Here is a 23,478-nt window from a genome sequence, read left to right as displayed (position 1 = left end):
GGTTTGCTATTTCTAGAAAAACTCAGTGGGCCTGGATTGTTTATTTCCTGAGCAATCATGCAGAGGGTCAGAGGGTGATCTATTATTTGGTTCATCCCCATGGGATTTTCCTGCTCAAAGCACCTTTGAAAATTGAGTTCAAAAGAAGAGCTGGGTTTGATTGAAAGCTTCAGAAGAGGAGCAATGAATTTCAGCAATGGAGTGAATTATATAAGCCCTTGAAGGAGGCGGTCGGTGAAAGGATCCATGGGGAATAATGACATTGTTTTATACACAGCTATCCGACACGGTGCATTAAAACAAAACAACAACAGCTTCCCATTTCATCGTTAGATTTCTCTACGCATCAGGAGGAACCCGGAATAATAGCAGATGTTGCTAAACTACAACACCTAGCATCCTTCACCACTGTCCCTGCTGGCTAGGAACTGGAGTCCCACAACAGCTGGAGGGCCACCACCAGGTTTCTCATCCACACATTCAAGGGTGTGGCATAAGGTGATTTATTCCTATTTTCAGGGAGGGAGAAATGCCAGAGCTGGGGATAGAAATATAGGGAGAATAGTCATATATTCTCCCTGAGCAAGACCTTAGGTTCATTCAAGTCAAGTCAAGCCAGGTCACCCAGCTTCAATACATCTCCAGACCCATCTGGAAAAAGTTTCTATGTCTACGGCCAACAGGGGCCTTGAACTCAGAGCTCTCTAGATCATTTTCTGCTGCCTTCAGCAATATTTTGGAAGAGATGATCTTGAAAAAATATTACATATTATATTACATCATTTTACATATCCTGTATGATAATAATGTACATGGTAGTGCAGTATAATACAGTGTAGATTATGTCATGCAATATTTAGGATATATTGAATTTCACAGGAATAAAGCTAAATATGGGTGTTCTGGTTTATGAAAAATGCTACCAATTAAGTGGCCAAATGAAACCGCTCAGTTTTGCAGCAGTTAATGTATTTCATACATTTCTGTTGTATGGGCTATCACAATACTCTTCGCTTGCTTGCTTTCTGACTCACTAGAGATTTTTGTATCGATGGGGGGTTGAAAAATGTCAAGATGGCAGGTCCAGCCATGTAAAGGAAGCCCCACCCATTTTTTGGCATGTGTCATGTGGAACCATCTTGACTTTTTGGACCCTCCTAGAGGATGCCCTGCCCATGTGGCACTGACTACAATTTGAGTGTGAGATCCCTACTGTAAGTTACTGGGTTTTGATGGGATTCAACTCAAGCTTGCTGTTAAGCTAGTTTCTGATCCCCCCTTCTTGCTTCCTCTTAGATTGAGTTTTTGGGACGGCAAAGCAGGATCCCCTCCACATTGTCTTAGTGACGTTGTTGAAAGGGCAGAACCGCAACCCGCTTAACTGTTTTGCTTCCACAGGGTTTGTTTCTGGTACTGCAAGAGGTCTCAGCCGGTGGTTGGAAAGAATGAAATTGAGTCAGCCCCATCATGGAAAAATTAAGAATTCTGAATTTATTCATTAGAACTTCAGTTTACATAATTTAAGCCTTCATTTCCCATTCTGGCAGAAAGGTACCTCGTGCGCCATGCTCCTGCTTGGCCCGAGGACCTCCCATCAGCCTTCCATATTTCTTATCATAGTGCTGGTCCCATTAATGGTGGCAATCATGAACCTGATGCCTTTGATTGCAACACAACTGTCTTTGAATTCTTTTCTAGAAGTCGATGAAACACTCCATTCAGAGGATGATTTCAACTTGTTCCTCATTCAGCTCAGATAGGGAAGCATCACACTGAAGAACCACAACTAGGAATATGCCATAGACCTACAATGGACTCCTGACTGAGCCTGGCCATTTGCTCAGACAACTAGGAGGAACCAGAGAATCGGCCCGTCAAACAAGACAGGAGCAGAGGAAGGAATAAATTCGCAGCAAGAGAAGAGCTGCAACTCATGCTGGCATAACGGGAAGCATAGACCGTGCGACCGTTGAGAAGCTGTAAAGGACGGAAGTTGTTGATCATTTTCTGCGGCATCCCAGCCAAACTTCTGAAGTACGTGGTGTCCACAAATGTGTTCAGCTAAGCAAGGGAAAGAGAGAAAGAGAACAGAAGGCGTGATCTACAGCCAGCCCAGCTGACCTGCACATTTGTCAAAACAGCAATTTTGACAACCCTGAAATGTGGATAGTTTTTGCTGGGGGTGAAAAGACCAGCATCAAATCCAGCAGGGGGGAGGGGGAGAGTTGTTACCTGAGATCTGCTGATCGGTATCTGCTCTTCAAACACTGTCCAGATGACCACTTCTTCACAGTTTGGCGTGGTGAGAGATCCTTTGTAGCGGTAATATTTGGACAGTGAGGCTAAGCTGGGGAGAAGATTGCTCAGGGAAAAGGTGGATGCCATGTCAACGTATTCTCCTAGGCAAAAGGACAACCATGGTTGGTGAATAACAAGCTGCATTCTGGATTGGTGCAGGATAAGGTGAAAGGAAGTAACGGCTGTGTGCCAGATAACCAGTACTATATTCTCATTCAAAGAAAGCACACAAGATTTGGTGTTCTCACCTCAGAATCTCAGGAGCTGTTGAGTGCTTCCAATTGATTTGGCCACCCAATAGGACTACTGGTCCTCAGGCTACTAGAGGACTGATGACAACAATTTTGAGCTTGGTAGTAGGCTTCCTCCCCCCCTTAGAAAGCTAGGGTATGTCACACTCACTTCAGAAAACCTGCTTCAACAAAGTTGTGTTTCATGAAAGCAGCCATATCTTATTCCAGGCTTGTGTGGCTGCAGTTGAAGCCTCCCCACAGCGGCCGCACAGTCTGGGGGAAAGACATGGCTGCTTTAATGAGTCATGGACAGAAGTTGCATTCATCCTCCAGTGCAGAATGCCAAGCACTGGAACAAGGTGCTCACCTGCACGAGAGATGTTTCTCAGGCTGGCAACGACAGTGTTGTAATTGGTGTTATCAGTGTCTGAGATCTGCATTACAATGAGAAGAGAACAATTCTATAACCTTCAAGGCAGCCAAATGCAGAAGAAGTAGGTGGACATCTATTGTCCTCTACACAGGATAGCCCATTATCCAAAAGGATGTTTTTTCCAACTCTGGTTTAAATAATAATAACAACAACAACCAGTTCTTGAAGCTGGCCACCCAAGTTAGCAGCATCTGGACTACAAATTAAAATTGATCCAGTTCAACGCAGACTGTCAAAACAATCTGAGGGAAAAAATTCATAGCATCGTAAGGGGTGAAGGTAGCTTAGAGACAATATATATTGTGATCCCCTGCTCGGTGCAGACTCTACTGCAGTATCTCTGATAGATGGCTCTCCAACCTCTATTTTGAAGACTTCCAGTGAAGAAAGAACTCACTGTATATTGTGGCATAACCCCACATTCAAATTAATTCAGAGGCAGCCAATTCAATCTGACATTTCAAATGGTCCATACAACTCTAAATTCCAACTGATCTCAGAAATCCGATTGAACTACCACCCAAACTCTGAATCAAACATTTGCTTATCCTTATTAATAAATATCTATAGTTCCAAGATTATTATTCCTCTAAACATAAAGACACTTTAAAAAGAGAGAGACAGAGAACAACTTCGTTTCTTCTTCTCACAGTTCTAAATTTCTCTTTACCACCATGAGATCTAGACACCTTTAAAAAAAAAAAGCAGACATATGATTAGCTCATATGTTGGGCTGGAAATAGACTTTCTCACAGAAGTTCTGTTTTTTAGTAGGTGCACAACATGGGTTAATTTGGGTGGGAAAGAATCCCCCATCAGTGTGGAAACCTTTCCATTGTCAGGTTAAGAGGTCTTGTGGAACTGCTTCTGAAGTCAAGTCCTGAATCAATTCCCATGCAGAAGGTCCAAAGTTTTTTATTTATTTATTCAAACTCGATGCTACCCAATTCCAACCAAAGTTCAATTCCCAGCATCTCAAGCTAGTTTAAGAAAACTCACTGATGCTGAGGAAGAAAAGGAAGTGTTTTCAAGCACCCTTAACAAACAGCAGATGAATATTTCAGTGTCAGGCTTAGCTGGATAAAAGGCAGTTAGTCCTTAGTTTCCCAGTCTGGGAAGAACAAACAACTCAGAAACCTTAATGAACTCACTCATAAATGGAGTGGGGTTTGCTTATTCAGTTTCCAAAGACTCCTAATCTTTACTTCTTGATGTTAAGCCTAATCAAAGAAATGTGGAGTCCTTGGTGCTCTCTGAGCTTGGTGGTTTGCTTGCAGACGTTTCATTACCCAACTAGGTCACATCATCAGTGCTGGTGAGTGTGAGGTTGGCTCCCTGTTTATATACAGTAGCCTGCCCTGCCAGTGTTGTTGGGGGTGTGGTTTCCTCCTTGGTAGTTCTCTCCTTGGTAGTTCCTTCTCCTTGAACTACCAAGGAGAAAACCACAGCCCCATCAACACGGGCAGAGGAAGCTACTGTATATAAACAGGGAGCCAACCCCACACTCACCAGCACTGATGATGTTACCTGGTCGGGTAATGAAATGTCTGCAAGCAAACCACCAAGCTCAGAGAGCACCAAGGACTCCACTGTTCAACCCTGAGCTACAGATCTTCTCTTCTATCCTAAGCAAAGAAATTCCAGGCAAACATTGCTTCTCTAGTTGTGCTCTGCCATTAGAGGCTCAGCAACTAGGAGCTCATAGCACCCCCTGTCCTTGAATGACAAAACTTTGACATAATGGCAATTATCTCTTGGGGGGTACCTTGAACAGGAAACTCAGGACAGCGAGCCCATTTGGATGTTCCTTAGCTTCACTGACGGTTTTGTATTTGGTGTTCATGTGTACAATGTGCAGCTGTGAAGAAAGGAACAGAAGGACCGGTCACTTTTCTCCATTCCAGGCAGGCAAACTCTCCTAAGTGCACTCCTGTCTCCCCATGTTCTTTGCTTCTTAGATAGCCAGAATTCTACCACTATTCAGCACACACAGGATGTCTGGAGAGTTTCCTTTAGAATTTTTTCCCCTTTCTCTTTTCCCCCTCTATGTTTGCGAAATTCATAATTTCCTCAAAGAAACCCCCATCAACCTCTAAAGGCAGAAATTATGCTGTTTTGGCTATGTTATCATTGGCCCTTACCTTCCAAAAACTGGGAGGAAAAAAAGATTTGGAGTTGTTTTCCCAATGTTTTCAACACATTTGGGGGCAATTATCACATGAAATAGTTCCTTAATAGAACATCATAATGTCCTGGGTCTCTGCCACCTTTAGTGCCACCTTAAGCCAATATAGTGTGGCTTAAACCCAAATGAGGATCTAGAGAATTTCAGAGGAAGTCACTCCCCTCATGGGTGTGCTGTCACCTACTCACGTCTGCAACAGACTTCGCAGTTAGACTCAGAAGGACTAAACAAGCAATCTTTCTCCAATGCAAGCTTTAACTTTTTGGCAGCCTGGGGGAGGACACCAAACCACAAACTCTGACAAGTCTGTAGTGGCCTCCATGCTAGGGATATTCTTCTCCCATTTGATCTCTTCTCTCGTTCCATTCTGTAAGGTGGCAAAGACCTGCCTATTCCAACAGGCTTCTAGCCCTATCAACAATCATACATTCAAGAATGATTATGTGGCTGATGTTCAGTTTTTATTGTAGATTGCTCATATTCCCAATGGGTTGGGATCCCAATGGGTTGGGATGATCCATAAGTAGTTCAGATCTTGCCAAAAAAAAAAAAAAAAGAATGGAGCAAATCAGACATTTCTCTGGGATTGGGGAACAGGAGATAGGAACAGTCCATGTTTTGAATGTATTGTAGTTTTATGGTTTTAATACATAGTCATGTGTTTATTTATTTCTATTTATAGACCACCATAAACGGATCAATTGCCCGCACTTTACCAAGCCATTAGAAAACAAGCAGGTAATAAAATCCAAAAATAAACAATAGTCCATGTTATGGGTTTAATATAGGGTAATGTTATACTTCTCAAGATGATGCCATTTTAACTGGTTGTAGCCACATTAATACTGCAATATGATTTGAAGATTTAAATCGATTTTGGATTTAAGTCCTACTTCGTCCTATAAGGGAATAATTAGAGGGGTAATGAAGAGTAGTCATACATTGGATAAAATAATTAATGTTGAACTGGAACAGCTGTTCTGCTCCGTTCACCAATATCCAGGGAGGGCAAGGAAGAAATGCAATGAAGTTTGAAAGCCAGAATGCTGATTTGTAAATCATGAACGGATAGTGCAATTCCTGAACTCTGAAAAGGTCATGGAAACTTCTGAAAAGCAATAACATTCAGTCAGTTCTCCAGTTCCTTACTTGACAGTTAAAAGTACATAAATGAAATGACAGGGGGCTCAAGATCAACCTGAACTACTTGAAAGCCCTTTGATGTCTTTTCCATTATGAAGAGTTGGATTGTCTTTCTTGAATGAGATCAAAAGGTGGTGCCCCTCGGCTTGGCCTTAATTAATACCTTCTTGGTTTGAAATACAGAGAACTGATTTGGGGTTGTTGACTGCATGCGATTTAATTGGGTGGTGTTCCCTTTGAACAAGTATCCAGTAGATGTTTGCACCCCCATCCCCCCTTGCACACTAAGAAAGCAAAACAATTCTTGGAACTGTCCCGATGAAAGCTGTGTTGAGGATCTCTTCTTCCTGAGCGTTTTTCTTCATCGTGAGCCAAAAAGGACTTGCTTGCCAGTCCCCCAACTGCCATCTCAGCAAGGAAGAAAAAATCAGTGATGTTCTGTCAGATGCTATAAAGGATTCTGCCACACACTTCAGCATTTTGGCTGCAAAGGGAGAGGTGGTTTCTCTGACTTCTTGTACAATATAAAGCCTCCCTGTCTTTCCATTCAGTCCTAGAGAAAACATCAGAGGGAGGTCCACCCGGGGGCTTTCCCAGAAGAGCAACTAAGGAGACTGCAGGTTGGTGGAGAGATCAGGAACATAAAAGAGCAATGCCATTCAGCACTGTGCAGTGACAAAGTAAACTCAAAAACACACCCCTCTGGAAGGATGAACTGCCCTGAAACAAGAAAATGTGGCATGCAACTGTTAAGGCCAACATTTTTTTTCTCTATCGTGGTCCATTTGGTGAAGAACTTGGACAGTTGCAGAGAAAAGAAAAGTTGAAATTCTTTAGAATTGCTTGCCAAAGGCCACACAGGTTCAAAAGAAAGTATAAAAGAACCCAGAGCAGATAGACAGAAGGAGCGGGGCTTGTCCTTCTAGGCTGAGGAGAAGATGCTGCTGGAGGGGAAAGCAATGGGATGTGGAGCAGAGGAGGTGAGGGCTGGAAGGTCCAAAAGTTAGAGGATCCAGCATCCAGGGAGAAATGAGAAAGACTTGGAAGCCAAAGAAGAAATCGCAAAAAGAACTGGCAGGAAGAAAAATACAGATGGTGGAGACCAAACTCCAAGTGGTTCAGGTGCTGGATAACTGAGTAAGACCATGCTAAGGAGAGATGTTGCTAGACTTCCTATATCTGTGCTGAAGATAACTAAGTGTGGAAGGAGGCAGACACTAACAGCTAGATGTTTGTCTTCAAAAGTAAAGGAGTAGAAATTTAAGATATTTAGCTAAGCTTTGTTGATCTACTGCAGTGTTTCTCAACCTTGGCAACTTGAAGATGAGTGGACTTCAGTTCCCAGAATTCCCCAGCCAGCATGGCTGGCTGGGGAATTCTGGGAGTTGAGATCCACACATCTTCAAGTCACCAAGATTGAGAAACCCTGGTCTACTGTATAGTTAGATGTATTAGTGTACACATTGATCACTATGGATAGGTGCATAAACACCTATTCACTGAAAGTCTTGAAAATATACTTTGCACTAAGCTCATATAGCCATAAACAGCACAGTATATACTTGCTAATTCTGTGTGTATGCATCTGGTTTGTTCCTATCCATCTCCCATCCTTTGATAACCACACCCCCTCCCCCCCAAAAAAATGATATACCAGGTGAATGAGATGGGGAAAACGCTCTGCATATAGAGCAAGAACATTTTCAGCATAGTTTCAGGTGCACCCAAAAGCCAACATATCAAAATCAATGCTTAACTTACTTCCATAGGGAACTGTATCCCATCCATATAGTGCTCTGAGCCATTCCTCTTGAGGTCACCCCAATGGAAGTGGAACTGAAAGGCCCGGTAGATGTCCCTCAAACCTCCTCTGGTGATGTTGATTTGTTCTGCAGCAGATGGTCCATCCAGGGTCATTTTGACTACAGGGAAAGCCAGCTTGTAAACCGAGTTTCAGAGACAAGAAAGGACCACTCTGCCAACCTGGGAGCTAACCAAGCTTCCCCACCCCTTCCAGCCTTCTGGGAGAAAATATTAGAGGAGCTACAGGCCAGAAATGCGGATGTGCTAGATACTGGATGGTAGGGACAGGAGAGGTTGAATGATCCAGCCTGTCTGAATGCAGAAGGTCCCAACCTCCACACACATTTCTCCAAGTGAGATCAGAAAATCCCCAGTTTGAAGTCCTGAGAATCCATTCCCCATTGATAATGCCAGTCCTGTCCTAGAGGAACCAAGTCTCAATTTTATTAACAATGGCTTGCTAGTTAAGCCACGAATGACTAGGCGCCCATTGCACTAGGCCTTGGTTGACAACCCCCATGGTTGGGCTCATGTGACATGTTCAGACCAAACCGAGGAATCCATATTATGGCTTAGGGTCATGTCCAAACCCATGGATGGTATTTAGCACATTCTGTAAGAGGGAATGGATGGAAGTCCAACAGGAAATCCCAACTTCCTGGCTCTTTTGTCAGCTTTATAATCTTGGTCTCCATGTCATTCAATATTTACTTATTAGATGTATATCTTCTTTTCATTCAGAAGTTCTGGGTGTCTGACAAAGCCCTCCTTCCTTCCTTTCTTCCCCTCATCAAGTTGAGTTGAGAGAGAGACTGACTCACAGTTACTCTGGGAGCTTCCATGATAGGATGGGGGACTAGAACCTGGGTCCCCCTATTCCTAGTCCTACACTTTAACCACTACAGCACATTGGCTCCTGGCCAGAGAGGGAGGGACTGGACTAAACTCACCAGGGCCCTTTTATGGCCAAGGATGGACTTGAACCTGGATCTCCCTGCTCCTAGTGCAATATATTCAGCTCTACGGCACACTGACCCTCTAAATAAAATATCCCCCACTTCAAAGTAGATCTCATTTGAATGCAACTGCTGAGTGGTAACTGAAGAAGACAGCTTTGGGTGCAAGATTTGGAAAACGCCTGCAGAAGGAGCCCCAACCTCCTTGGCTCACCTTCATTCCCACTGTTCATTAACCTCCATCTGCCTGGAGGGGCCTGGTCATAACCTTCAAACAGAATTTCACCCAGGCTCCTGTCCCGTTGTGTTTTTCTTCGATCGATGTTAATGGGCGACTGGTTCTGTCCCCCGCACCCCGACGTGATCTCCTTCCAGTGGGAAGGGCCTAAAGAGACCAGAAGAACAATGCAGAGCTAGGACTTTGCAAATCTTTGGCTGAGATGAAAAGCAGCTTGCCTTGATTGGACAGGATGAAGCCCAAGAATAGAGCAGCTTATATATACAGTAGGTAAACCCAAGGAAGTCTAACTACACACATTCTAGTGCAAATTAGCATGATCTCGGCTTTCTGGGTCAAGGTCTGGATCAGAACGCTGCTATCAGCCACCTTTTGTACTTCTTCAAATTTTACAGTCCCAAAACAGTTGCAGCATGCAATTAAAAAGAACAAATGCATTGGGAAGTACTAGTTTAAGGACGAAACATATCGGCAGTGTTTAGGAGCACATCTTTCAGAACACAAGGTCTGTCTTCTGTTCTTCATAGTATATACCCAGGGTTCATCAGTGGCTAGCTTCCTGTAACAAACAAAACCACAATTCCTGGTTCACATGACATGCTATAATGGTATGTGGGAATGACCTTGGGAGACTGGGCCCAGAGATGCTGCCAAGGAACAGTCAGATAAGAGAAGGCATAGCCCACAGCTGCATAATAGGGAGAGCAAGAGGTTCAGAAGAGACCCTCCCTAATTTCTTGGGGGTAAAAGAGACCATAAAGAAGGCTGAGCGCTGAAGAATTGATGCCTTTGAAGTAGCTTGTTACCCTCTCCGTCGTTTGAAGGGGTCCTTGGTCCAATATCCTCTTGGCATCTATTGGCAACCTCTGGTTGCAGTTGGTTTCAATACAGGGCAAAGGACATTACCATTTCTAGCAATACTCCAGAAGCTGCCCAGAGATCCTTAGAAGGCCTTCTTTTGCTTTAGCTAATTTAGTTAACATATTATATGTTCTGAGGTCTCTCCTTTGGCACAGCCATAGTCCCAAGCTGGTAAAACTCTTAAGAAAGAACCGGTAAGGCTGAAGGTTGCTTGGATGGGAAGATGAGGAACTTCATCTATTTTCTGGGCCTTCCATTTTCCTTCAATGTATTCAACACACAATTAGGATCATAAATTGTCCTCTCTCTACTCAACAGGTACAATTTGCAGGGAAAGCATTCTCCATATATATATTTCTCTGCTCCCAGATCAATATTCATTGCTACCAATTATGACAACCTTGATGTAACAACAGGAAAGGGAGTTTTCTTTCAGCATCTCCATCCAGCATTGGTTAAATGGAAGCAATTTATATTGATCTCTTTTTCTAAAAGCAGGATTCTGGTAAAGATCAACACTCTGCCAGAAAATTTGTTCTCTACAGATGCTGCACCCAACAGAATCATTAACTTTCCTTAGTTGTTCCTTCTACCTTCCTTCTGCGACAACCTTCATTAAACTTCAGGAGCAGGGTTTTGCTTATTTATAATTCAACAGGATTTCCTTGCTGGGCCTATATTTAGTCTGACAGATTAAAAAAGCTATTCTAGCATCTGTGAGTGTTTCTAAAGAGCATCAGCTCCATTCTCATTCTGTTTTACTTTCAGCATCTCTACGTTACTGGTCATAGCCAAGAGGTAGGCAACATGGGCCTGTGGGTATCTCCCTTAGGGCTTGGTAGCCTCCTTTCTTCACTTGACCATTTTGGGGTAAGTTTATTTTTAATAAAAATATAAAACAAGGAAGCCACCACCTCCGGGACTCTTTCCAAAAAAGGCTTCTGTGCTCCAAATAGATTCTAGAGAAAATAAAAAGGTGCCTCTGTGAGTCAGAGTTTTGCTTAGATGCCAACCCATCTGGTTAGAAAAAAACGAAGATATAGAAGAAAAGCCAGATTTGTAGAGTTGGGCCACCAGAAGGAATGGTGGAAGCATGCTGTCTGGTTTATGACCGGGGGCATGGATATTTTGAGATTGTGTCTGTACACCTGGCATCCACAGGATGCTCTTAAAATTCTATAAATGCCCATGAATTATGGAAGTTTTCATTCTTCATAAAATGTGGAGTTTTCTGTAAAAGTTAAATATTCTAAGCAGCCCATCAGATGCGTGGATGCTGGAGCAGCATTCAAAAGTATGTCCATTTATTTATTTATTTATTTATTTATTTAATTTGTCCCCACCCATCTCCCCACAATGGGGGACTCTGGGCGGCTTACAACATACTAAAAAACATGAATACAGTTAAAAGTTATAAAACCAAACATTAAAAAGATAAACAAGCTAAGAAATCCAAGAGGCCACTGGGGCCACAGCATACCACTAAGGGGCCAGCCAACCCCAATTCTGATTTCTTCCCTCCCTGCCCCAGGCCAGATAGCAGAGCCATGTCTTTAAGTCCATCCAAAAGGCCTGGAGTGAGGGGGCCTGTCTCACCTCCGGGGGCAAGATGTTCCAAAGGGCGGGGGCCACAGCAGAGAAGGCCCACCTTCTGGACCCCACTAATCGGAGTTCTTTTACCGCGGGGATCCGAAGCATGCCCTCTCTGTGAGATCGGGTGGGACGGGTAGAGATCGTGGGGGCGAGGCGGTCCTTCAGGTAGCCTGGCCCCATGCCATGTAGGGCTTTAAAGGTGATAACCAACACCTTGAATTGGACCCAGAAGCAAACTGGTACTCAATGCTGCTCACGGAGCAGAGGTGTTATATGGGTCCTTCTTCGGGCCCCAAAAATCGCCCGCGCGGCCACATTCTGGACCAGCTGCAGCTTCCGGATATTCTTCAAGGGTAGCCCCATGTAAAGCGCATTGCAGTAGTCTATCTGGGAGATAACGAGGGCATGAGTGACCGTTCGCAAGGCATCCCTTAATAGGGATTTTTTAAATTTTATTTTTTTTTAATTTTTTAATTTTATTAATTTTAATTAATTAAAATAATAATTTAATAGACATATATAATTTTAAAAAGCCAAGACAGAGGAGGAGGAGGAGGAGGAGGAAGAGGAGGAGGAGGAGGAATGGAGGAGGAATGGAGGAGAAATGGAGGAGTGGAGGAGAAGGACCTGAAATAAACACAGAATAGTTGCACTGTTCATTTCATTAACATCTCTGAGAGTAAAATATCTTATGTTTGGAATACAAATATAAAGCAAACCTAGGGTTTGATTCACACCATCTTTAGTTAGATATAAAACCTGCAAACCTCTACCCAAGAATCTCTAAGCTTGGCCTCTCAAATACTTGCTTCATATTGTACCGGTAAGAAAATCTTCCTAGCATTTCCCATTACATTACACCACACTTCCCAACCTGATGTCCTCCAGATGCTTTGGGACTGTTCTTTCCATTGACCATGCTGGCTGAGAGTTGTTGAGATGCATTCCTATTGCATCTGAAGGTACCATGTTGGGGAAGGATATCTCAGATTACAGTTGAGAGATACATTCACCAAAAATCTTTCCAAGAGTATCTTCAAAGTATGTTATAGATTTCAGAAGTCTGTCTCCAGTACTTACCACATTTAGGATCCTGGGAATCGTAGCACCAAAGGCCTAGAAATGTAGGAGATGGAGGGTGGAGAAGAGAAAAGTATTAGCAAAAACAGGAAGGTAAGAACTAACAAAGAACATCATCTGCAAATATCGACAAGGTCAACTCAATCATAGCATAGCAGATATCTTCAGATGGAAAAGACAGAGAAGACAGTAAGACCCTTCCCTCTATGCTCTCTCCTCACTGGGACTATTTGGAGACTTTTTTCTTTCAGTTTCAGTTTCAGAAGGATTTTTTTTTTTTTTACTTTTCTCCTTTGAAAATTCAGAATCTTCCAAGTCTGACCCACCTTGGGTGTAGCTGATCCAATTTCCACAAAGGGCACCAGCTACAAATGTCTCTCAGCTCTTGAATGTTGAAAAGCGAAGGAATCGCTAGTGCGCTCTGTGGCAAAGCTGAGAGAGATTCCCTCTCAGCCATAATACTAGAATTTCAATCCAATGGAAACACCACAGAAGCATGAAAAGGAAGGAATACAAATCTTGTGCAGGACACACATTTTGAACATCCAGCTTGGTCAGGTCCACAGTTCCCAACAGTGACTTACTAGGGTTTCCAGACTAGTTTTTCTCAGATCTACATGAAGACTCTGGGATGGAAGGTAACTAGTCTTCCTTCTGTATAACAGAAAGGCATCTGCTTTTTTACATATGGAGACAGTCAGAGACATCTTTGATCCATTTTGGCAGCATCTAGGGGACCAACAGATTGCAGTGGTGGTGCAATGGCATCGCCAATAGGGTGGAACCAGAAGGTTCAACTATTTTAGGATGGAGTTTAATAAAAAGCCTTCCATCAGCTTACGACACCTCTTTTGCAAGTGAGAACCCACAGAAAATCAGCCTTCTGTACTTGGTATCCTACTATTTGCTTTTACTGAGCCTGAGAGTTTTGGAGGCTCAACCCTTTGAAGAATAGATAAAGAACGGGATGTGTTTAGCATGAAGAGAAAGCTAAGGAAAGACATGATAGCAGTCTGCCAATCCTGAAAGGGCTGTCCCAGGGAAGAGCGGGTAGATGTAGGACAAGAATCAATGGGTTGGAAGCTTAACAGAGAGAGATCTAAACTCAAAATAAGGAGGACTTTCCTGACTATGATATCTCTTTGGTCTTGCTTACTTGACTCATGGGTGCTCTATCACTGGAGGTTTTCAAGCAAAGGTTGGACGGCCATTTGTTCTGGGATGGTCAGAAGATTCTGGACAGGGAGATAGACTAGAAGACTTCCAAAGCCCCTTCTCTGAGCTGCAAAACGGTCTTGTGGATTCCCAACCTCAGCTTTCTGATTGTACTACAAAACAGTCACATGATGCTCTGTCTCCTGGGAATAAAATCCATTGTCACCCCCATCACTTTGCAGCGCACACATCCATTCAGTTCCCCTTCAGCATCTTCAGTCTGCGTGGAAATCATTTTGGCCTTACCTTAACTACATAATGCAACTAGCGCTCAGGCTAAATTCCTGCTATAACCATTAGTCAATACAGCTCCCAGCATTACTCACAGCTCTCCCTCCCTTCATTTAATAGCCTAGTTGAAGGACCAAGAAACGCCATTACATTTTTTAGTTGAGTAAAAGTATTTGGTAAAGGAGACTTGGTCTAGCTCTTCATCCAATCTCCCTCCCCCAGGTAAGAATTAAAATTGGGTTGCAGAAGAAAGGAGGAGAGATCAATTTCTTTAAAAAAAATGGATAGAGTGGCTTCAAAGAAAACAGAATGATTCACATCCATCCATCACGCTTTAGGGACAGTGGTCTCTCCTGTTGTTTCTCTGAGAATAATGTCAGATTTAGCTTTATTGCTTGCAATCCAGAATCATCAGGAATAGAAGACCGAGAAAGCTTGGTAATCAATTGAGTAATGGAAAACTAACATCAGGAACTTTTAACTGAGCTGAGCTCATTAAAAAAAAGAATCAGACTGTTCTGTCCTGATTGATCAATTGTAAGTTAGAAGGTGTCAAGACAGGCTCAAGTGGGAAAACACTGCAGGTAAGCCTGAAGGAGTGCATCTGGAAAGCAGCATCTGAATTCCCCCCCCCCCTCATTTTGGATATTTTTCTTTTTAAATGATGTTTGTAGTTTCTAATCATTCAACCCAGACCAATGTAAACATTTGGCACAAATGGAGCTTGAAGGAAGTCTGATTTCTCATCATACTTTGTTGGGGAACTGAGTTTATTTATAAAACAATTTATAAAACTGTGTATGCACATGTGGGTATGTATAGATATTTTCTCCAGGTTGCATTAGCTGACATCTCCACTGAGACTATCTTCAGTTTATTTATCTATATTTTTATCTATGATATGGAGGCTATCAAATCTCCAGAAACTCAGGAGGTTCTAACACTGAGGCTTCTGTGTATCAAATGGCTCGGCTGAAGAACCATCTATGAAACTTCACCAGGGCCAAATATTCCAGCAGCATTATCAGACTTTATGTGAGTCATTATGGCAGTCTTCAGTGGAAACCTAGAATTTGCTGTCTGAATAAACCACACCTGGGACAATTTGTGGTATGGCTTCTAAGCTTTATGGCCCATTTCTCAATTTGTGGGCCATGATCACAACCCACCACCCCAGAGGTTCACAAGCAATTTGGGAGTGGTCACAATTTTGAATGTATTTCATGGATTAGGGTTTTCAAAGACAATTGAAGGACCCAGAATTCTAATTTCTACAGAGTATAGCCTGTGACCACGTGACCAACCATAATCGAAATTGACCATCTATTGAATTTTTCACTAACAGTTCAGAAATATCTCTGTGTGTCTAATATCTCCACCAGCATGGTGTGTAGGAATGAGCTCATTCTTTCATTCATTAACTAGATTTTAAAACCAATACAATCATACACATCTTGGTGATCTATAAGGGAAAAATCCATAATACAATAAGAACAACCATCATAATATTATATTACCTTAAAACCAAAGCACCTAAATCATTTTTGGAAAGTTTGTACATGCTAGGGAAGTTTAACATGTTTATCCTTTTGATCTTGTGAAGAAGAAAGATTCTATCATTGATCTGACTGAAAGATAGATTACAATGTAATTAAAGACAAGCAGCATATTTATTTCTTGCCCAACCTTAACCCCATTAAGTCATTAGATTGATTCATGGGCAGAGGACGGAGGTCACATCAACTAGCTTATTGTTTCAGGTGGTCACAGAATCACAAAAATGAGACCCTCTTCTTTTCTGGGAAATTTAAGTGGCCATTTTATGGGTGTATTGGTGAATTTTACTACATCCTGCAGCGAGGGGAATCAAAAACATTCAAGATGGTGGCTGCACAGGGTGATCAAGCCCCGCCCCTTTTTAGGCATGATGCATGTAAAACAGGGCAGGCTTCACCTGCACCATTCTAGTTGCTGACTTACAGATCATTATTTTCTTGGGCACGAGCTGGCCCTAAAAAACCCTCAGGTGCTGAGGACAACGACCTTCTGTTTCCCTAAAATTCAAACTCCTTCTAAAACTTTAAAATCCCTTTTGGTTTCTTCTCCATCCCTTTTAGAATCCTTACAAAAGCCCTCTTGTCTGACCTTCCTTTTGTCTGACTTCTCCATCACGCTTAAAAAAAATCTTTGACTTTTCTTTTTTATCTTCTGTCTATTAATAATAGATCTGAAAAGCTTTTTATCATTCATTGACCGCAACCTCTCATTGCTCCATGTTCAATATTTGCTTTTCTCCTCTAATTATTCCTGGAACCTGCCCATGTTTATTTTTATAACATCCCCTTTGCAAGTTGGTTGACTTCTCACCCACCCTCCCAAACTTCTCAATGCTATTCTTCTATGCTTTTCATTTCCTTTTGTGATGCTAAGTACAGGTTTTACCCAAACGACAGTCTTCTATTCCTTTCCAGCTACTTTTTAAATATTTCTACATGAGCTCCCACTTCTTAGTTCCCTTAAGAAAAGGACTTCACGTGTTCACAATCTGAGAAAAAAAAATCATTATCCCTGTAATAGCCCTCCTTATTGCTCTGTGCAATCATTCTATCATACCTGTGAAAACTCTCCCCACCAGCATTGTGTATTTCTAGAGATGTACACTAGTTTTCTGGGTAGGGAGAGTCAGAAATGCAGGTGGAACAATATTCCTGAATTTGGTATCTATTGATATCTATTGATTAAGAGTGAGGCTAAGTCAGAAGCAGAAAGTTTCCAATCCATATTTGGCCTACCGCCAAGCTGAAAGTTCTCCCCAGGCCATATCTACTTCTTTTTGTTCTCTTTTTTCCTTAACTTTAATTTCCCTGGCACTTGTATGTTGTTTCCTTAAAACAAGGCTATAGCAGTGGCACATCAGTTCCATTGACTGATTAGTTATATGCCATCCAGTTGGTGTCAACATAGAGATAGGCCTTCTCCAGGATGATCTGTCCCCAACTTGATCCTTCAAGTCTCTCAATGGTACATCCATCAGTGCTGTAACTGAGTCCATCCACCTTGCTGCTGGTCATCCTCTTCTTCTCTTTTCTTCCATGTTTCCACATGGTTGGCACGCTCCGGGTCTCTTCAGTTAAACCATGACATCTATCATCTGCCTTCTCTGTAGCAGTGCCTGCCTTTTGGAATGAGGTTCCCCCAAGAGCCAGATTGCCCCTACCCTGCTGCTGTTTAGAAGGGCCTTGAAGACCTGACTCTTTGCCCAGGCCTTCGGCAAGGGAGAACAAAGACCTTTTTCTTCATCCTTGTCCAGTTTGTACTCCTCACCATCTTTTTCTTGCCCATAACACTGAGAAGATTTAAGCTCAGTAGATGAATGTGATTGTGAAGCCACCAGGAGTTGTGCCCGAAGAGGGATGGTCAAAGTGTAGTCTAAGTACACTAAGATCATCCAGAAAAGATCATTGACCAAATCATCAAGAATTTCAGTGATGTAATTTCAGGTTGTTTTTCAAATACGGAGACTTAAGAGGGATCTGGTACCAGTTTGTTTCTCAGAGGTCTCCTGCTTCTATTCCCCAACTTAAGTCCTTCTTTCTGGTGGCTCCCCCAAAGATCTTTGTGCAGCCTCCAACAAGATAGGAGGTTGAGCAGCAGCTTCTGACTTCATGCCCCTCAAAGACCTGTCAGCTCCCAGTGAGATCTGATCTTTATCTGAAAGCACAAGGAAAGAGATGGAAAAAGAGAAAGACAAGAGGAAGGAAAAGAATGAGGGCCGACCATTAGCAGTGCAATTGATGGGGACGCTTGCCATTTAAGACAAGGTGTTTTACTTGCTAGAATGATGGGAGTAATGGAATGAGAAGAAGGGCATTCTCCTTACCTGTCTGTACCTTTCACTGGCCAAACTGAAGGCTTCTGAAGGAAGATGTCTCAGGGGTGGTTTCTTGCTGTAGAGATGTCTCACAGGCATTTGGAGTGAAGTGGGGAAGAAAGCCATCTGCATTCAGAAAAGGTGTGTGCCAGTCTGTCTTGGAGCTTTTGCAGCAACCAAAACAGCAGGTCCTCATTCTCTTAAAAGTCAGGCCAATTAAAATGATTTACCCACCCCATCTCTCCTTCACTCCATTGTAAAGCCTTCGGTCTTCAGGAACACCACCAAACTCCCAATCTTTTTGACCACCAGGCTTCCCACAATAAAATTCACAGCAGCTCGTAGAAGATCTCCGCGGACTTGCTACTTAAATCGAAATGTAAGCTGGTCATCGTTGGGGAAATCTCTTCTTTAAGAGATGGAGAATTTCACATCCCAGTTGAATTTCAATGAAACTGAATGTTCTGTTTTCATTTCTCCTGGTTTATCACATGTTATTTTTCTTTCCATCTATATATGAGCTTTATTATCGGTTCTTTCAGAAGCCAGCAAGCTCAGGGACTGTGAATAACTTGTAGTCTTTGCATTCATTTCCTAATTTATTGATCCTTAACAAAAGTTTATCCCCAAGGGCATTGCAAATTCTCCTCTAGATATGATTCCAGGTTTGTTTTCTGCACCGTGTTCAAGGCGGTGGGCTTAGCTTTCCCAATGCCATTATTTGGTAGGCCATATATGGTCAGTCAGTTTATGACAGTCTGAGGTTCACCTCAACTTGCATCCCAAGTCCTGAAGAACTTCAACACACTTCCAGTGTCATGCTCCCTACATGTATATCAAGATTGACATATTCAATGTTTTCTTTCAAAAGCTTCACTGAACATTTTATCCCCACTTGGTTTCTGAGGAGCAGAGAGCACCATCTGGTGATGGTGGCATCCGATTCCAATGGCCCTTAAGGAGCCAGAAGACCAGGAAAAAAAATCCAGCTTAACTCCCCCTCTGAAAGCCTGCCCACTTCATCAATTTCTTACTGGCTTAAAAAAATCAAAGACCAACTGAATGACCAGAAAGGCTATCGAACAGGACAGCTGCAGCAAACTTTGGCATGGAAAACAGTCAGATATGCTAATTCCAAGGATGCTCCTTTACCATAGCCAATTTTCACAGAGTGGCATTTCTCTACTCTAAAGCCTGTTCCTGGGTGGGACATTGGAAAGATGCTTTCCAAACAGATGCTTCCTTTCCAATGTATTGTCGAAGGCTTTCACGGCCGGCATACGATGGCTGGTGTGGGTCTTCCGGGCTGTGTGGCCGTGGTCTTGAAGTTTTGTTTCCTAACGTTTCGCCAGCACCTGTGACCGGCATCTTCAGAGTGCAGGAGCCCGGAAGACCCAACTTCCTTTCCAAATCAGCCTCAAAGAAAGCTTACTTAGTCCTTCTTTTTTACCACCACTCCATATAGGCAACATCTGCACACAACAATTCTCCTCCCCCTTAAACCAGATGCAGTGCTCACAGGAATCAACTAACCCTTCGCTTATATTTTAGCCAAGCATGCCAACCTTCTCCATTGACTTCTTGGCATTGCATTGTCTTCATTTTTGTTTTGTTTTTGAGAGAGAGAGAAGGAGGGAGGGAGAGAACCTCCTCTGAGTAAAAACCATATTCTGTTTGGCAGCAAGCAAATGTGCTTTGCTCTCAAAAGCAAAGAGGCATCAGTTGAACCATGCCATACTAAAAACACCACACTCATTTATCTGTCCATTTTCCTGGCAACTCAGGAGCACAGAGGTGAGGTGCCACAGAGTCACAGCATGGAGAAGATGAACCAAGTACAATTCAAAATCTGCAAAGATCTAGGGGAGCGATCAGGCTGTCCAACAGCTGGGTTTCACCCAACACAAGGAATTCTAAACCCGGCTTGATCCAACACCTGGGATTAAGAGGCCAACAACACCACTTAAGAGGCCAATCAAATGGATCGTGGAATCACGGAATGTCAGGTTGGGAGGGACTGTGAAGATAATCCAGCCCAACCCACTGCCAGTGCAGGAATCCCCTATTATAGCTACTACCTGGTCAATGCAACATGCTACAAGAATGAGTGGGTTCCCTGACACAAGCTACCCAATCCTAGTTTATCCTTGTCTAGCAGGTCATGTGAATCATCCCAATGGTTAAACTGTAGTTGAAGGATTTCAGGATGTGGGCTTTCCTTCTTGCTTCCAAGAGGCCACTGAATCAAATGGACAAAAATGAAGGAAGCCAAACTGACATAGGATGGAAGGAAAGATAGCGAAGAGGGGGTCAGATGAATAGTCTGTTCTTTGGGCTTCTTAATTGAGTCCTGAGGCTAGAAATGATGAAATGCCTTAGCCCCAGACTTTTCCAGAATCCTGTTTGTCCACCAGCTTAAAATCTTCTTCAGAAATAGTCAGAGGGGTGTATGCTGCTTCGGCCTTGGCTTAAGAAATCTTACCATTTGCTCCAGCCCAAAGATTTTTACTGCCAGATGCAAGTTAAGGTCTGTCATTTTCCTGCAGGAGCTAAGAGGAGGAACAGGTAAATGTTTCTTTCAGCCCCAATGATAGTTTTAGCATCTTCTGTTGAACTTGAAGGCATCAGGGTAGCTTGAAGATCCAGAGCAGGAGAACTGATGCCAAAGAGAGAAGCATTTCTCATTTCTGAATGTATTAATCCCATTTATAGGGCACATTTCCATCTTGCATTACAAATCATCCTTCTCCAGTCAGAAGACAGCAGGATAAACAAAATTTCTTGCATCCTTAATTGATCCCTTCAAAACCTTTTGGCTAGATTACTACACAATGTTCTACATGGTCTGCCCTTGGAAGTGGGGTGAAGTTTCACATGATCCAAAATAGGTCTGCTTGTATTTTGGTCAGGATAAAGGATTGGAAACTCATGCATCCATGCTTTAACCCCTTCATGATCAACTTCTGGTCACAAATTTTGAAGCATAGGTTAAATTTTCAGTACCATAAAGTTGAAATCCACTGTAGTTTAGAAACCAACAGTCCCTCTATTACTTATGGGGATGTTATAAGGATGTTACCTTATAACAAATCCAATCATTGTCTTGTCTTTGTGGATTAGCCAGATTTCAGACAGCTCTTCCTGAAAATGCCAAGAATTGAACTTCTCTGGTAGAAGAGAGGATCGACCACTAAACTAAGGCTTTTCTCAACCAAGCTAATACCAGGATCAAAGGAAAGAAGAGCCGAACTAGCTTGACCTCTAGGAGAACCAAGCTGGAAACCAGCTAAACCTTCCACAACTGAAACAAAAAATACAGAAGAATTCATTTTTGTAAAACTAGTCCCATTGACCTCCACAGCTGGAACTGGATTAATACATGTTGCTTTTATGATTATTTCATTGTCACTACTACTATTACAGTTGTTAATAGTAGAGATAATACTACAGTAGGACACTTCAGTATCCCACCAAAGAAGAAGTATGAGCTTGGGAAAAAATGGCTTCTAAGTTGAAGCCACTCTTCATAGACTCTTGCCAACCGCCTCCTTAAAATGTATTTACAGATCAGCTAAAATTAATTCAGCTCTGGCTATGTGGATCTTCCCTGCCTGAAGAAGAACCTTTCTAATTTTTGTCAAGCCAGAGTTTGAATCCATTCAACTCAAGAAGCCTAACACAATGCTCACTTTTGGCATGTAAGAAAAAAAGGAGTTCAACTGTTCTGCCCCATGATGAACCCTTAACACTTCCAAAGATTGAGGTAGAATGAAAAAAGAAAATTGGACACGTACTGAAAAGTTACAGCATTCCATGCAGGCTTGGAGGAGCCAACACAGTGCACTCCTAACACACCTTGCACAGTCAGCACTCCCTGTAGAAAGGTTGTTACCAAAACTCTCTCAAGTTCTCATAAAGAGATTCCCTCAAGCTCTCATGCCCCCTGAAGTTTCTTCCATTTAAAGGAAGGAGACACCTTCTCAGAAGAGTTTTGGCACAACAATCTTCTCTTTAGTCAACTCTGTGTTACAAAGCATGCACTTGAACAGAACTGGCACCAGCTGAGGACAACACTGAGTGCTGGGTCTCAAACTGAGAGCTGTCACTGAATGAGGCAGACAACAAAAAGGGTTGTGATGCTCCACATCAGATAGCTAAACCCAGAAACTCTGACATTTGTGCAATAACATCTACCACAGGCCAACAGGTGTTTAGAGCAAGCGGATCAAAGATGGGGGGAAAGGGCAAGGTTAAAGACATATCTAGATCTCCTCCAAGCAGAACCCAGAAAAGATTTCCCAGCTCCCAACTGCTTAACAAAACCCAAATTATTCACCCACCCCAAATTATGTTACTGAGATGAGGAATGTTTGGAGGAGAAAGCAGGAAGGAGGGCTTTGTCTGGAAAAATTATGAAGACTGTTCTATTTGGGGACTTTCTTCCTGAATTCAAATTATTCTGTTCCAAGTATATTTGGGGCAGGGGATGTCACTGGGCTCTTTTTGACAGATCTTGTGGTTCTGGTTCAAAACGGGAACCCATAAACCTGCCTGCCCGCAGCGTACTTGCACAATTGCCCCTTCCCCAAACCCTGAAGAGAAGTGACTCCATCATCCAAGCTCACCTGTTGTCTCTGCATGAACCATCCACGAGAGAGCCAGGAAAGTTATCCCCAGAAGACCTGGCATTTTCCTTGGAGCCTGGCAGACCTGAGAAAAAACTCTGTCAGGAATTCCAGATGGGGAGATTCCACCCAACGATGGGGGTCCTCAGTTCCTTTCTACCACATCAGAAAACCCTGAGCGGCAGCATGGAGAGCTTGCCACTGCGTCGATGGAGTCGTCTTTGCCTCCTGAAACGGACGGAGGTTGCTCAGTCAGCCTCTGCTGCCCAAAACACACTGAGAAGAAATCCGGAGGTTCAGCCTGGCGGCTGTTAAATATTCATCGCAAGGAAAACCATGGCTGAGGCTGTTTTAACTCCTTGTCTCCTGAGAACTGGGCGGGGAGAGGGGGGAGCATGACTAAAAAAGATGGAAAAGACACAGGGCCTATTTATAGGGAAGGGACCCCTGAGAGGAATTGCCCTGGATCCAACGTGTGATCCTAACATTTGGGGCTTTCCTTAGGAGTTCCTTCTTACTGGGCCGTTGATTTCAACAAATGACAAACAGCAGAGACAAAAATTGCATTGAGGTGGGAGGGAGAAAAAAAAGGAAGGTTTACATGAATATTCTGCCCCCTTCCGTAGTTTCTTGCAGTCTTAAAAATACCCAAGAATGCAGCCTTTTTGCTCACACCATTCCCTTCCAGTCTTTATTCAGTGAGATAGTGGACC

The 23,478-nt window shown here is 42.9% G+C and overlaps 1 protein-coding gene across 1 annotated transcript; it reads right to left on the bottom strand.

Moving 5' to 3' along the window:
- Positions 1-1,531: 1,531 nt before the first annotated feature.
- On the bottom strand, positions 1,532-23,017 carry LOC103053011 (carbonic anhydrase 15-like). The gene is made up of 8 exons (XM_007438840.3): positions 22,766-23,017; positions 12,824-12,859; positions 9,266-9,436; positions 8,054-8,214; positions 4,730-4,822; positions 2,899-2,965; positions 2,233-2,399; positions 1,532-2,061 (listed from the first exon to the last, which is right to left on the bottom strand). The coding sequence occupies exons 1-8, from the start codon at positions 22,827-22,829 to the stop codon at positions 1,849-1,851; spliced, it is 972 nt and encodes a 323-aa protein (XP_007438902.3). The 5' UTR covers positions 22,830-23,017; the 3' UTR covers positions 1,532-1,848.
- Between the last annotated feature and the right edge of the window lie 461 nt (positions 23,018-23,478).

Source organism: Python bivittatus, unplaced genomic scaffold (assembly GCF_059951505.1).
Source record: "Python bivittatus isolate LINGU-HERP-01145 unplaced genomic scaffold, Pbiv_v1 ctg000100_np1212, whole genome shotgun sequence".
Classification (NCBI taxonomy): domain Eukaryota; kingdom Metazoa; phylum Chordata; class Lepidosauria; order Squamata; family Pythonidae; genus Python; species Python bivittatus.
This window is presented reverse-complemented; position numbering and strand designations above follow the sequence as displayed.

Coding starts and splice junctions, on each gene's coding strand:
- LOC103053011 (XM_007438840.3), bottom strand. CDS start 22,829: ATGCCAGGTCTTCTGGGGATAACTTTCCTGGCTCTCTCGTGGATGGTT. Junction 4,823..8,053: donor GGATACAGTTCCCTATGGAA/GTAAGTTAAGCA, acceptor CTTTCTTCACAG/CTGCACATTGTACACATGAA. Junction 2,062..2,232: donor TACCGATCAGCAGATCTCAG/GTAACAACTCTC, acceptor TCCCTTGCTTAG/CTGAACACATTTGTGGACAC.